Source organism: Sinohyriopsis cumingii, chromosome 2 (assembly GCF_028554795.1).
Source record: "Sinohyriopsis cumingii isolate HCF-2022 chromosome 2, ASM2855479v2, whole genome shotgun sequence".
NCBI classification, from domain to species: Eukaryota; Metazoa; Mollusca; class Bivalvia; order Unionida; family Unionidae; genus Sinohyriopsis; species Sinohyriopsis cumingii.
In genome coordinates, this window is record NC_142962.1 from 19509409 (window position 1) to 19526396 (window position 16988).

General features: G+C 34.9%; 1 protein-coding gene across 7 annotated transcripts in view; it reads right to left on the bottom strand.

The window, feature by feature from the left end:
- Positions 1-15214, bottom strand: part of LOC149804420 (ryanodine receptor-like) — a 538410-nt gene extending 523196 nt beyond the window's left edge. For all 7 annotated transcript variants that reach the window (XR_016415653.1, XR_016415652.1, XM_089940121.1 and 4 more), the window contains exon 1: positions 14947-15214. Coding sequence is in view for 5 of the 7 variants with exons in the window: in XM_089940121.1 (XP_089796247.1) it covers positions 14947-15006 (60 nt within the window). In the remaining 2 variants the exon portion in view is untranslated. The remainder of the gene's footprint in view (positions 1-14946) is intronic.
- Between the last annotated feature and the right edge of the window lie 1774 nt (positions 15215-16988).

Here is a 16988-nt window from a genome sequence, read left to right on the forward strand (position 1 = left end):
GAAGCCTACTGCCAAGCTCTGTAGCATCAAGGTCATGTAAGATACAATAAAGTGGGTGGTATTATAGAAAGTTAGATGTAGCTCTACAATGATACCAAATAGTCTGGAAGTTCAAGTTGCACTACAAAATACATATGGAAAAAACTCATTTTTTGGACCAGATTTTTTCCGCCCAAAATTCAGCCGTGGTCACAATCCGACTTTGTGTCTGGATTTTAGACCTTTTGGTCTCAGATCTAAGGAAGACCAGTATGAACTGCAAACAAACAGATGAACCTTTGCAAAAAGTAGGATAAGACGGGCATGTGGAATAAAGCGTGGTCTCAATACAAAAATAATGGGTCCGTTAAGCAAATAAAGAAAAGAAAGAAAAAAAACTCCAACTTTTACCCTTCTGCTTATGCGTGAGCCAAATAGCCAACTAAAAACAATGTTTCTAACATAACTAGGCATTAGGTTATTAGAAAATCACCTGGAAGTTGATGTATTAGGATGTATTCAGAAATAGCTTTCAAAATGTGTTTCCTACTCGAATTTTAGGCAAAAACTATAAGAAATTATTTTACAATGCATTCTTCCTCTATTGGATTATTGCACAATTTCTGGAAATACAACGGGTAACAACAATGAAACAATCAACAGCCTTCAAAATAAGCAGCAATAACTATCCTAAATCTTGCATTTTATACACCATGCAAAATTCTGTTCACAGACTTGAAATGTCTGAACTCTGTACACAGATTAGCCTTAAGTCCATATAATTAATGTTCAAAGTTAAAAATCAATATTGCCCTCAATATTTGCATGGTATGTTTCATTTCAATTCCAAACAACACAAAAGACACAAATTGAGACCCAATGCAAATGCCCATCGCAGAACACAATTTCCAAAATAAAAACGTTTTTACAAAATCATTAGCATACTCTGATGCTAACCTATCGAATGGGCTCCCAATAACTATTACCACTAGATCAGAAACAAATCTAAATGTGTTCAAAGCAAAACTGAATAACCATTATCTGGAAAAGTAGTTAAATACTGAAATACATCATTAAGTTTAATTTGTTAATGCATATGATTTACTGTTTCTGCTCTTATACTTCATGTATTAGGAGGGCTTCAGGGGAGAGTATTATGTTATTACCAACTGACATAACCTAGCAATTAAATAAAGTGGTCATTATTATTATTATTATTATTATTATTATAAGTGATAACATGATTTTCAGGACCAAACAGACATCATAAGAAGTTTCTTTGTGAAAATCCATGTCTGTTGGACTATCTATGTATCAGAAGAAATAATTTTTAAAAATTTGGTATGGTTACCATGGCAGTCATAATGGCAGTCTGATCAGCACAATTTGTATTTACAACCATCAACACATCATAAAAAGTGTAACAGTGAAAACCACATTTCACTAAGACTATCAATTCTGGTGAGGTACTTAGTCAGAAACATTTTAAAGACTGGATACCACGACCATGAAAATAAAAGTGAGTAGCACCATAACCTTGAAAATGGAGGTGGAATAGCACCATGACCTTGAAAATGGAGGTCTGAGTAGAACCATGACCTTTTACATGGAGGTCTGGGTAGAACCATGATCTGATGATGGAAGTCTAAGATGAGTTGAACCATGACATTGACAACGGAGGTTTGAGTAGCACCATCTTCATACTGGACCAACTAGTTTCTGGATATTTATTAAAGAAAAATAATGGTTTAATTTTCTCTCTTGGAGGCAACTAGATCAGGATCATTATTATGGGGAGAAAAATACCCTATATATATATATATATATATACATATATATATATATATATATATATATATATATATATATATATATATATATATATATATATATATATATATATGCTTATACAGCTGAATCAGGGTATATGATGTTTGTTCTACTGATTTACTGCTAACAAACTGCACAGACCCAGATATGCCAGCGCAGAGTGCCCTAGCTGTTGACTGACTCAATAATTAAAAAAGGTAAAACCATGACTGTTAACATATTTCACAATAAAATTAAATGTTCAGGAATCTTTTCTCTGTGTGTGTGTGAGTGTGTGTGTGTGTGTGATTTGGACTTTTTTAATGTAGCTTTAACAATTTTTCAGTCATATTGCTAAGATGTCTGCAGTGTGGCAGTTTATAGTGATCTCTAGCACTGGGGCATCATGCTGCAGACATGTAGCATGATGTCCCACCCAGTCACATTATCCTGACACCAGGCCGACCAGTCCTAACACTAACCTCTTAATGCTGAGCGCCAAGCGAGGCAGCTGTTAGTACCCTTTTTGTAAGTCTCTGGTATGACTCGGCCAGGGATCAAACCCGCGACCTCCCGCATCTGAGGCGGACACTCTAACCACTAGATCACTGGAGGAATCTTTCTAGTGATTCAGATCTGTTGATTTGATGCACACATAGTGGTTATGTAAGAGAATTAAAGCATCGCAACTGATTCTTCAGTTACATTCATCCTTGTAAGATACAAAAGAAATTGTGATTTATTATTTGTTCATTGAAAATGCAGAGAGGAAAAAGCTTTTGTTCTAAACAGACAGCACCTTGTGAAATTATAGTGAAATAATTTGAAGACTTGGGTATTTAAGTAATTTTGTTGGCTTTTACGAAACATTCATGGATTTTAGTGATATTCAACTTTGATGGAATTTAACCTTTAACCTTGAAGTAAAAACCTTTGGATAATAGAATAGGATTTCTTCAATGGTGCTAGCAAAGCACATAAGCACATTATAACCTTCATTTGGAAAACTTCTGGATCGTTTTCAAAATACTGTGAAATTAATAGTACAGTTAGATTAATATTCTAGGACTTAAAATAAATTATAATTTATTTTTAATTCATTCACTTTGTTTGATTTTATAATTCTGGGAAGTATATTTATATTTTTGAAAATTGAATGCTTGTTGGGTTTTACATTGTCTTGTTACATAGTTTACGCCCTAAACGTAACAGTAGGCCTTGAAAATATAATGCACAGTTTTCCATTGTGAACTTCTCAGGACAAGACTGGGGAGGACTGTACATGTAAGCTATAGGATGAACCCAGGGACTTCAATAACAGCATCTGTTTTAAAGAGGGTGGCACAATTAGTTGCATGGAACTAATCCTACTTGTGGTCATCTATTATCTTCATTAATCCTACTTGTGGTCATCTACTCTTTTCATTAACACATTAACCCCTGGAGCTTTTTGCCATTTTTGCCTGAAAATCAAGTAGGAAACACATTTTGAAAGCTATTTCTGAATAGACTCGAAAACACCAAATCCCCGGTCATCTTTCAATAACATACTGCCTAGTTGTGCTAGAAACATCAATTTTCATTGGCTATTTGACTCGCGCATGAGCAGAAGGGTAAAAGTTGGACTCCTTTTTTTTTTTGCTAAACGGAGACATTTTTTTGTATGGAGACCACTCTTTATTCCAAATGCCCATCTTATCCTACTTTTTGCAAAGGCTCATCTGTCTGTTTGCAGTTCATACTGGTTTGCCTTAGATCTGAGACCAAAAAGTCTAAAATCCAGACACAAAATGGACTCCAACCACAGGCGAATTTTGCGTTTAAAAAAGTCGGGTCCAAAAAATGAGGAATTTCTATTTGTATTTTGTAGTGCAACTAGATATTCCAGATTATTTAGCATCATTATAGAGCTACATCTGTCTACCTTTTTATAATACCACCCACTTTAGTGTATTATGCATGACCATGACGCTACAGAGCTCAGCAGTAGGCTACTACCTCCTGCCCCATAAAGTCGTCGCTAGGGGTTACTGTCTTAATCCTACTTATGGTCATCTACTCTTTTCATAAATCCTACTTGTGGTCCTCTATTATCTTCCTCAATCTTACTTGTGGTCCTATATTGTCTTCATTAATCATACTTGTGGTCCTCTATTATCTTCCTCAATCTTACTTGTGGTCCTCTATTATCTTCCGCAATCTTACTTGTGGTTCTATATTGTCTTCATTAATCTACTTGTGGTCCTCTATTATCTTCCTCAATCTTACTTGTGGTCCTCTATTATCTTCCTCAATCTTACTTGTGGTTCTATATTGTCTTCATTAATCCTACTTGTGGTCCTCTATTATCTTCCTCAATCTTACTTGTGGTCCTCTATTATCTTCCTCAATCTTACTTGTGGTCCTATATTGTCTTCATTAACCCTACTTATGGTCCTCTATTATTTTCATTAACCAATATGTGGTAATCATTTATTTTCATTAATGCTACTTGGGGTCCTCTATTATCTTCATTAATCCTACTTATAGTCCTCTTTTATTTTGACACATACATCATGTGGTTCCTAACACAATAAAGACTCGTATTGCAACTCTTTCTTTCAAGTGACCTAGTGATTAGAGTGTCCGCATTGGATGTGGGAGGTCATGGGTTCGATCCCTAGCCGAGTCATACCAAAGACTTATAAAAATGGTACTAACAGCTGCTTCACTTGGCACTCAGCATTAAGAGGTTAGTGTTAGAACTTGTTGGTTTGGTGTCAGGATAATGTAACTGGGTGGGACATCATGCTACATACATGTCTGCGACATGATGTCCCATTGCTAGACATCACTATAAACTGCCACACTGCAGACATCATAGCGATATGACTGAACATTTTTTAAAGCTACGTTAAAAATCCAAATCACACACAATCTTTCAAGTGGAGAAAAGTAAGTAATATTAACTTAAAGTAAGGTATGAAATTAATAAGCAGAAAATGTAATGTAAAACATCCTTCTGTTAACAACCTATGTAATATAACATATTAGTGAGGAAACAAAGTCAAAGGTTTGAAAACTGACACCATCAAATCAAACAGGTTCCACAGTGAATTAGATTATAACACAATATGTGTACATTTAAATTTGCACTTTTTCTAATTTCCTTTGGGATTCTGTTCCAAATTAGTGGCCTCAAACAATGAAATTTTTTCTTAAAAAGCTCTGCAATAGGAAGAAGATTAGCTGAAACTGATTTACAACTGAAAGTGTTGCCTTGTTCAAACTTTTCAAAAGTCCAGTAGGGACACTGAATAAAAAAATAGGGGGATTGGAACCTAAAATAAGAAAGTTTTTTCATGGCACTTTTAAGCATCATTTTCACAAAATATTGCCCATTGTTGAAATACCAGAACACACATTTAACTTTAAATATCTTTTTAATCAGTAAAATTATGATTATGGTACTACGAAAACACAATTTTAAAGCACATTCAATATAGCACATACAAAGGACAAAGGACAGACAAAACTGCAGTACACGATCCTAACTTATAACTTTCTCAATCTTCATAATGGTCAATCATCCCCTGCATCAGAGTGGCCATGCCTTATTTGCAGCTGCCATGATCTCTGGACATTGGTCAAAATTCATGTTATGTCCCAGTGTTACCATAACTGACTAACAGTCATCACAAAAAATGTCCCCTATGTGCGCCACTGATAGGACAATAACACTGCTTGAATTAAAAATATTACATTTCAATTCAACCAAGAACAAATGAAGAAAAAATGTATTGATAAAGCTATGGAATATTCAACAATTACAGTGTAGATACATGTATGATAATTATCATATTTGTTCTGCTGCAAAGCAGTACTTTCTACACCTTTAGAACAAAAAGCTACCAGTCATTACGTACATGTATTTCCAGCAATAACACAGAAAAAGCTACCAGTCATTATGTACATGTATTTCCAGCAATAACACAGAAAAAGCTACCAGTCATTATGTACATGTATTTCCAGCAGAAGCACAGAATAACATCACAACAAATTATTTACAGATGATAAAACTGAACATGGCTTCTGTGGACTGCATATGAGCTATTTACGTAGGATTTGTTTTCAGAACATTGAGTGTTAGCAGGCATAATTAAATAATAATTCTCTGCAAAAATTGTGAGATATTATGCAATCATTAGGTAGGCATGGAACAATCCCAAAAATCTGGAATTCTTTTTCTCCTGTCATGCGAGTTGACAGGTATTCTTGTCTTTTTGCCATGAAATAGTTCCTTGGGATTAATTGGACCTTGTTGTTTGAAACTTTACACATCAGTTTAGACTTTATCAAAAATACTGTTTCACTTAGTGTTATATTTTAATATCATTCATTGCATTTAGGATGTTTTCACAATTTTCTTTACACCATGAATCTAAGTGAGGCTATCAATGGGACACCTCCATGTTTGATTTTAACTGTCAGAAATTGGATAGTGTAGTGTCATCTGAATACATGACAGTAGATTAAAGGTCACCAGCCATACTCCAATATTTTTCTTTTTACCTCAAATTTACATTACATGATTAAAAATAGTTAAATTCACACAAAAAGAATAAACAAATTATCAAGTGTAAAGAAGAAAAAATAATTTAATTACTCGAAATAGAAGTATATAACCCTGTTACTTCCCCTTAGCTACGAATTCCCACCTACAGAGGACACCATCCGGAAATGATGTACATTTATCCCCACAAGACGAAGTACACATTTTTTGTCAAAAAATAAAACACTATAAACTATGGATAGAGAACATTTAAATGAAACTATTGAAAACTAATTTACTGTTCAGCCTTATATCAATGTGCGAGCACGATGCCCTAGATTTTGTTGCTTTCTAAACTGTTCCATTATTTCAATTTATTTTCAAAATTCCTGTTAATACAGGTCAATAGGAATCAATGCTGCTTCCCTATATCTGCCAACTTTGTAAAAAACATAATAAATCGGCAGATTTCGAAGAATCCAAAGCTGGCTTCCTTATGTTGGCCGACTTCATAAAAAAAAAAAAAAATTGGCACACTAAAAAGAATCTAAAGTCAGTTTCTGGGGTTGGCATGCTTTATAATAACCTCTGTATTTGATATCCTGTTGGTAAGTTTAAGCAATAAGTTCAATGCTCGCTGCCAGTTGTGTTTATTTATCACCCAGGTTTCTATTTGTTTGCCATATGTAATCATAATTAATACAAACAGACAGTGAAGTCTGCAGGGTAAATAGTATATGCAGCAATAACTTGATTTAATAATACTTTTGTAACCCATGCTAGCAAAAGATTATCATTTGCACTCACAGTGAATGCATTTTCAATAATGATTTTTATTTGCATGATACCGTTGCATAGTTAACTTGGATACAATATAATCTTGGTCATTTATAACGTATCATGTGTGAATGGCAGGTGCCTTCAAGCAATTGGGTAATATTCCCGTCTCGTTTGTGATTTTGTTATCGGACATAAGCAAAACACAGTACAGTAAGGATGCATATGCCAGCCAGTATCCACTACATATACAGAGTTCGTGGATATATTTTTTTCTTTAATAAATTTCACATAATGAAAAAAGAAGGAATATTTGATAACAATGCAAGGTTAGTTTCTTTCATTTTATTTTCAAATATGAATTTTGTTTATCTATTTGACTGTACCGTGCAATGGGGGGAGGAACAAATTCAACATTATCATTTCTTATTTGTATGCAATAATGGAGCAAATATGACTGACAATACTGACTAGTAATGACAAGCTTTCAGTCCACTATGCGTGCACACATAAGACAACAACTTGAAAGATAAAAATAAACAATAAAAATATTGCAGCAACTTAATACTGACAAATGCTTAGCATTACTCTCTCTCTAAAATGCTCAGCAGCATTACTCTATTTTATTGTACTGTGCAGTGGGAAGAAGGCATAAATTCAACACAAAATAATTTCATTTCTTATTTGTATGGATTAATGGAGCAAATATGATTGCTGATATTGACTAGTAATGACAAGTTTTCAGTCTACAACGCGTACAAACACTAAGAAAACTTGAAAAATACAAATAAACAATAAAAATAGTGCAGCAACTAAACACTGACAAAATGCTCAGCAGCATTACTCTCTCGCTCTCTCTCTCTCTCTCACACACACACACACACACGACCTGAAGCCTAAAATTAATTATATTTCTTATATCTCATGTATGGTGTACCTACTCTTAGAAAAATGTACATGTATTCTGTAGAATATTATGTCAAGTATTATTGTTTTATAAATCAATATTGATAATTTGACCACGACTTAAATTGAGAATGTCGTTGTGCAAATGCATATATTTTTTTGGCATAAAAGATAAACATATATAAATATTTTAATTAGAATGAGCAAGATATGGCAGTTTGTGTTTTCTCTAATATATATGTACTTTACAAAGTATGAGTATTTAAAAATTCAATTTTGTCCTAAAACCTATTCTATTTTACAACCAATAAACATTGTCAAAAACATCTTGTCCTACTTATTTAATATACAGCTATCTTATATAATATATACCTGTTGTTTAAAGAAGAACTTGTTAAAACTATTGTTAAGTTGGGCTGAATTGTCTTTCAAGTTTTGACAAATTGTGTTAAGTTGGGCCGAACTGTCTTTGGGCCAAATTGACTATAACCTGGCATAAATGGTACAACTTTCTCATCCGATACCCTTTTCGATCCCACAGCTTGAATCCACTTTTTTTCCTGGTAAACAGGGTCTTTTGGAAAAAGAATGAAACCTTTTGTCCCATCATCACTCTTTTGGTTACATCCAAATGCAACACAGTGCACCATATTTTCTGTACAAATGCACAATTGTAAGATATATCACATAGACATTTACATGGGGAAATTAAACACCTGAATGACTAGGCTGAATAGAAGGGATAAATGTATGTAATATCCAATTTTTGGCATGCAGAAACTACTGATTGTTTACAGAGATTGCCAAATAATTTTTTCAATTAAAAAAGCAGATTTTTAAGTCTAATTAAACATTTTTATGGTGTGCATACATAACAAATGCATTTTTATTATAACTGTAATAATATCGCAAGTATGTACAACAAAGCAAAGCTGGCACATCTTCAAAAAATAGCATTTGGGCTAATATCAATCCAGAAAGAAAGCAAGGAAAATTTAGCTGGTAAGTTAAAAATATTATCTATTAAAGACCAAATCTGTTTGATAGTGCTCCTGAATATTTACGATCACTATTCCAGTATAGGCTACCTGGCAATACTCCCCACTTGCGATCAATATCTACCAAACAGTATAAAATTCCCAAACCAAATAAGGAATTATTTTTTTTTTAAGTTTCCAATACTCTGGAACTTTGCTCTGGAATAGTACTCCAGTTGAAATTAGAAATGCCCACACTTCTTCCAAAGCCAATATATCCAGTGGCTTCAGAGACGCAGCTAAAATAAATAAATTCCTTTGTATGAGGGCCTCAAGGTATATTAGTTCTTAGCTAATTGTGTGACCCTCTTTAAATAAGATCATTATTATTATTATTAGTTCACTTGTTTCCATGTGTGTTTTCAAGATTCTTGTCAAGGACAATCAGACTTGGGTTAGTTTCCTTTATAATGCACCAAGTGTTCATTGATTCCTTCCTATAGCAATTTTTCAGTGCACTTGTCAATGTTGCTATCATAATGCTGGATTATACAATGCCTGCAAAACTAAAACCTGACCACTGCTGCACAAGAATTTTTGCAAGAAACCAGCCAACTGTGCACTACTGCAGACAAACAAAAGAAATTTGATATTATGGAAATACTGCCAGTATATATATATATATATATATATATATATATATAGCACCACCAGTATATATATAGTATTCATATGGTTCATACTCTTATGGACAAACCACCAGTATATATATAGTATTCATACGGTTCATAATCTTATGGAAACACCACCAGTATATATATATATATATATATATATATATATATATATATATATATATATATATATATATATATATATATAGTATTCATATGGTTCATAATCTTACGGAAACACCACTAAGTATATATATAGTATTCATATGGTTCATAATCTTATGGAAACACCTCCAGTATATATATATATATATATATTATTCATATGGTTCATAATCTTATGGAAACACCACCAGTATATATATATATATATATATATATATATATATATATATATATATATATATATATATATATATATATATTATTCATATGGTTTATAATCTTATGGACAAACCACCAGTATATATATAGTATTCATATGGTTCATAATGCTGGGATCAAGCATATTAGTTGAGGTAAATGGGATGCAGAGTTACCATTCTGATTAACAGGGCTAGTATCTCCCTCTTTGCCTCAAGTCATCATGAAATATCATGAAATATCATGAAATATCAACAAATGGTTTTGTTCTTGTGGGAACCCACTACAACTATATCTAGTATTGATATGGTTCATGATGTTGAGGTTGACCATGCTGTTGGCATTCATTTGGCTGCAGAAACATCATTTCAATTAACAGGCTAGTATTGCCCACTTCATCACCAGTGACATGAAAATCATGTGACACAAAGATGGTTGCTTACTGACAAGATAAATAACCAGTGCACTGCAAATTAACAGTTGTGGCAGCAAAAAGCTGATCTTCAACAAAAGCTCCATATTAATGTGGTGTCACTCTGAACTCCAAATGTTTGCCAAACATCCTCAGAAAAGTCTATGCACAAGCAGATGCTTTAAACATCTCAAGTTGATGAAAGTGAAATGGAATCCCACTTCATCAATAAATATGACTCACTCACTCTAACAACACCCTGGGACAAATTAGGTCTCATTATTAAAACATCATAAATGAACTTGCTAAAGGTTCTTCAGTGCATTCTGTGGCACAGTTGTCATACTCAGAGCTCTATTAACTCTAAATTGCAGAGGGCCTGCCATTTCTGATACAATGGCTTGTGTTGTGAAGCAGTTCATGAGGCTAAGATATCTAAGAATTTAACAGTCAATAAGTAAAATCTGGAAATCTGGTTAAAAATTTCAGACTATATTATTTTCCTGACATACAAGAGCTAAAAAGTTCCAGTTCAAATAATTGATACCATCATTCCTGTCACGTTTGCTCCAGTTTGTAAGTTATGTATAAACTAAGGTATCAGTACAAGCCATGGTTGCCGTCTAAACATGCTGCAGGCTAGAGTTAATCTCTTACGCAAGGTTATGTGACCAGAGAGACGACCTGGCATCTTGAATCAGCACAGGTGTTAGATCGAGTGACTTCCCACTTATGTGTTACAAAGATCAGAGGAACCGGGGCGTGTTCTAAATCCGTCCCCATCTGGACAGACAGCAAGAAGGACATTGTGCAGTAAGTTTGATTGGATCCAATCAAAGATACATCCAAATGGAACAGAAATAGAGGGTATGATAACAATTTTGATCCAAATTATAACTTCTAACTAGCAAGCAAAAATTTAGTTCTCCTGGAAAGTTTGCTGAGCAAATAGGATTACTCCGAGAAAGCCACTCGTAGTTTGGCGGGAAACCTTAGGAGATTCTGAGGAAAGACAAAGCTTTGTAAAGGTCAGTAAGTTATTTGCTTGATTTTTGCAGAATATTATGGCATTGTAATTGTAATTATGTGTAGTATGTATACTTAATTACTAGGATCATTTAGTACATAGAATTACCTTTGTAGTGTTCATTTGCAGATGTATTTGAATATTATATAGAGAATTATGTAAATTGTTAGCCTGTGGTCAGAACTGATTTTGTAATTCACTAACTGGTTACTTCGTAATAAACTTGTGTATTTATTCATGTGATATGTTACAATTTACATGTGCCTGAATTCTGAATTTGGAAAATGGTTGAAGTGTGTAAGATTAGTTAATATGAATATATAGATATATCAGAGCATGGATATTTGAATATTTGTGTACTCTGTGTGAGTTGTAATGTAAAGAAATGTGTCTGATTGTTGTGATATTGTTTAGTATAATGGAATTAGGAATATGTACTGATGTGATGCAATTTATTGATATATGTATGAGAAGTAATTGATACCATGCTTTTATTACGATGTTGTTTTACCTTACAAGAACATATGAGTATTTCGATGTGAATGAATGCATGACCAAAGAAATTTAACAGCCATTATCTGATGATATGCTGGATGTAGTGTGAGATGAGAGGGCCTAGGAAAATATTGTACCGTTCTTGTGTTTTCACAGGAAGCTTTTGCGGGGACAGAACTTCTGGTTCAGTTAAGTCCCAAGTCTTTAAGAGGGGAGACGGAAGTAAGACTAGCAGAGCAGTCGAGTTGACAAGTCTAGTCAGTATAGAGTCGAGGAGGAGGAGGAATAGGAGCCAGGGAGGAGAAAGTGGAAAAGGAAAAAATATGGAGAAGTCAAGGAGGAGAAGGAATTTGGAAAAAGTTGGGAAGAGGAGGAGAAGGAATTGGAGGAATAGGAGAGAAGAATACACAGATGAGTAGAATACAAGGACAGGTGGGAAGCTATCTCACACTACAAATCAAATGATGCAATAGACTATCACAGGGTCGAGCGAAATGAGAGTACTTGGGAAATTTTAATCATATGATTTTTGAATTATCATTAAATTGTTATTAGCTAAATTTCACTTTCTATTATATTTAATCATTTAACCGTCAGCATTGCTGACTGGTGGCTCAGAGCTTTACATCTATCTTTCACTAATTTAACTTCCAACCAAACTCGAGCCTGGGTGGGACTTCTATAATAATTTAAATACAAAAATTGGAAGCACCCCACCCCACACCTACAACAGTGACGGCATAACAAACCTCGACATGCCACAATTCCCCTCATCTTTGTCAATCAAAAACATGGGACTGTCAATTCACCCCTATGCAATTTTAAACTGTAGTCCTTCTCTGTGCAAAGGGCTCTGTAGTACTGGCGCGTGTACTAGGTATGGCACTCCACCATATTTTCAGTCAATCTAGTGAAACCCCGAACTGGAAAGGAAAGTTGCCTCAACAATTACTGGCAGCAGGATACCAAGCTATCAGCCTTTTCTTACAGTCAGGTGAACAAAATTAACAACGAAGCCCACAAACACAATAACTTGAATACTTAATCCCAAGTCATGCACCTAAATTCAGAATCGTGCACATTTATTTTACTTAGTCATTGAACTTTGAGTGACAAAGATCGCAAACATGTTCATTGGTTGATTTTAAATGGGCCTTTCACCATTCACCCTGTCTCTGTACCCAAGCCTCATATCGTTCTAAGCAGTGATATTAACATATGGTGGAGCAGATTTAACAATGATTTAGTTTATCTAGTGCGGGCCATTGGTCATCAGAAGAAAGACTGGCACATTAATTTCCCTTAACTAAAACCAAATCTTCATTGTACACTGCTTCTGCTCAGGAATTAAGGATCAGCAAGTAAGACTGTTTATGGACAATACTGTTGCACTTTCATAAATAAATAAAACTGGTGGTTGGGTTGAGGAATTCAACAATCTGACATTTTGAAATATGGGAATGGTGCAGAACAATATATATCTGGCATGAAGGCTGATGTTCTATTGCATAAATTAAATTATGATTTTGAGTCCATGTTGAAGTCTGACATTTTCCAGGAAATTGAGCATAATTTGATAACCATGACAGTGACCTTTTTTTGCCTCAAGACCATTATGTCAGCTGCCAATATATATTTCATACAAACCAGACCCTGAAGTTTCAATTGCATATAGCCTTTTCTGGTCTTGGAGTAACTTCACTCTACCATGTTTTTCCCCCTTTCAGTTTCATTCTTCAAGTGACGGGGATGATAGCACCAATCATTAGTACTCAGCAATGGTGACCCAGACTACTGTCTTTTGTGTGAGATTAGTCACAGATACTGCCCAGAACATCCAATCTGGCTCAATTTGATGCACAAATCAATTTGGGGAATGTTTTTTGTTTTTTCTGACCCTGGAGGTAAAACAAAGTGATAGAGTAGTAACAAAAAAAATAGGGACGGTCAGTCAACTGGTAGCATAATTGGGGGGGGGTGCTATAAAAATCTTTTAATGCAAATGAAATATCAATATAATCATCCATACAAGAGGAGTAATGATAACTTGATTTTCAGATATGACTGTCCATTCTGGAAAAGTAGTGTTACAGATGTAACAAGATTTTAAGATGGCCACCATGGTGACAATACTGAATGTCAGATCAGTGCCATTTTTCATTAAGGACCAACCAGACACCATAAGAAGTCTTTTGATGAAAATCCCCTTGCCAATAATTTCATCCATTCTGGAGATGTAGCATTAACAAGATTTTCAAAAGTTCCATTTCCATGAAAGCCATTTGGGATTTCCATGCAGCACCATTTGCATTTAAGAAAAACCAGACCTTGGGATGAATGTGAGCATCAAGTTTCATTGCAATTCTCAAATTTGGAGAAGTGCATGTATGTATGTGTTTAATGGCAACCCTGCAAAACAATAATTTGATGATGCTATATAGAAATACAGTTATAAAACTAGACATTTGCTATAGGAGTAGCAATAACAAACCTGTGAGAATGATGGATGGATGATGAACTAAAAGGCCATCATATAAGCTCAGGGGTGCATCATAGGCACTTGATTCCGGGGTAAACTAATGTGTACACTCACCAGTTAACTAGTTAACTGGTGAGTGTAAACAATAGTTTACCCACGGGATCAAGTACCTGTGTGGTGGATGCCACTTGATTTTTTTTTTATATCCAGATACCCTCGCTACTTAAACCAATGTGCCTAATATATACATGGCTGCATAACTGGCACAGGTTGATGAACTGAAAGATGGATGGGTGGAGGACTGAATGAAATGATGAGGCAATCAGATATCTAAATCTATACATGTTAACACGACTGTGGACAGATAGAGTATGCAATCGATTGCAGCTGAAAACCCATACGATGTGCCAGTTTCCAGGATGCTCCTCCAAAATGTACACAAACACACACTGTATAAAGCTATTTATAGTTCCGTTGTGTGATAAATATACAATAAAACAAACTGCAGCCTGCTTACCGTTCTAAGGAAGGAGCTATCATCTTGTTCAGACCCCCCTCCATCCTCCCTATCCGCCATGTTGGTTCTTCGCTGGCGGCTACCTGAACGCTAAATTCTTCAAGTTGCAGGTTTCTCGTCCCTTTTCACTGGGTTCGTGACACCAACACATAAATCTATCACCTTTCTTCAACGCTATTTCAGTTAGCCATTTTTGCACGAAAGTACTGAAGAATTTCTGGTCACATAAACAGCAGTGCGTAGCAGAGAATCTCCTTGCTGCAGTGATACTAGGCGTAGTGGAACTATGAGAGTTAGATAACTCCCTCAGCAGCAGCAGCCTGCTATTAATAGAAGCACACACCTCAGCTATTAATGCACTGTGAATACGATAATAGGATGTTTGCTAACACGCGCTCGTCACCTGGAGCTCGTGTCGTTATCTTTTTGTGTGCTGTGCAAAGCTCTTGTGTTGCATTCTCTATCCTAAGAACGGAATCAATCTCCAATGTTGAATGTCGTAATCACTGTCAAAGGCTTTGAGAAGGGCACACTGTACTGTTAACACTGTGCTAACATTGCTTTTACCAGATGTTTTTTCCCCTCACTTTAGTACCTCCATCCTCAGTTTAGAGTAGATATTAAATACTTATTTACTAGCTAGAATCTCCGACACACAAAATAATAACAGTCATCGTTTTCGTTGCTGGATTCGCTTTGTAACAAACGACTGTCATTTATTGTATATAATATGGGTAAACTCTTTCATCGATTATTTTCCTTCAGCTGATCCAGCCAGACTTAGTCTACGTACTTACGTCTGCTGACGTTGAATGGGGTTGCTAAAATTCATCAGAGTTTATAGCATTAACTTTTAGAAGTGCCAACAATAAAATCGTGCTATTTATACATTTTTTATTTTAGACTTATGATATCTGCTACCTCCTTGTAAATTTCTTGTTCATGGCGATGGACGACGTCACATGTTCTATTTAGTGTCTTTATTTCTTGTGGATTTCTCTCATTAAAAAAAGGACTACCATGCCCGGTGATTTTGTTATACGATGCATCGGTTTCATGCTGGTACAAACATAAAAAATTAGTACTTACTTTTTTCAATCACAAAGTAACGGCTTATAAAGCACGAATCAAAAATAATCTTCTTGGTGAGTTTGTGTGCATATGTCGCTGATATTCAAAAAGACAAACGTTTTTAAGTTATAACGCGACCAGAAAATCTTTCTTATAAAATAGAGGTATACCTGCGATTTCGTTGACGCCCTCGATTGGGGTATGTTTGACCATAAACCTTAACTTGGATCTTTTTCTCAGTTAATGTGTCATCATCTTGTATATTCTCCCAACGGCAAGTTTCTTTTTTTCTAGTGACGCGTGCTTTTTGTCTAATAGAAACACAAGATACTTGTACATAAATAAATATATGTAAGCGATGCTGAAAACGTCCGAGAATTACGTCTCAGTGACACAATTTTGATGTACGACATTAATTTCCATCTTTGAAATTAGATCACACTGATCGAGTTTTTGGTGTGAGATACACCACACTAAAATGCATCCAAAATTAACGTTTATCCAGGGGAGGTTTTGAAAAAGACGAATAGTCCGTACACGAAAGACTAATGATCCATGAAAAAAAGTTAATCCTTTATACAGCCTGCTTCCTGCAGTGGTATCATACGTTTTGGGGATTGTATTGCTATCAAAAACAAAAAAAAATAAAAAAAAAAATAAACGAAATTATGTGATTGCAAAATAGCAAAATTCAACTTCACCATCCAGCGCATGGATGATGCACCATCTACCTGTCGTATCGTGTAAATTGACGATGAGTTCTTTGTTATTCCCTCTAGGGGGGCGTCATAGTTATAAATAATTCAACAATTGAGATCAGCAATCTCTCATTCTCTTAATCATACACATCGCCGACATTTTAGCCAATTGCAAAGCATATGTAGCCAGCAACCCTATTTATCCGTACGCAGGTCTCGAGTCATTAGACATGGAGAAAAAAAAAATGGCTTTAAGAATCAGTTCACGGGTGT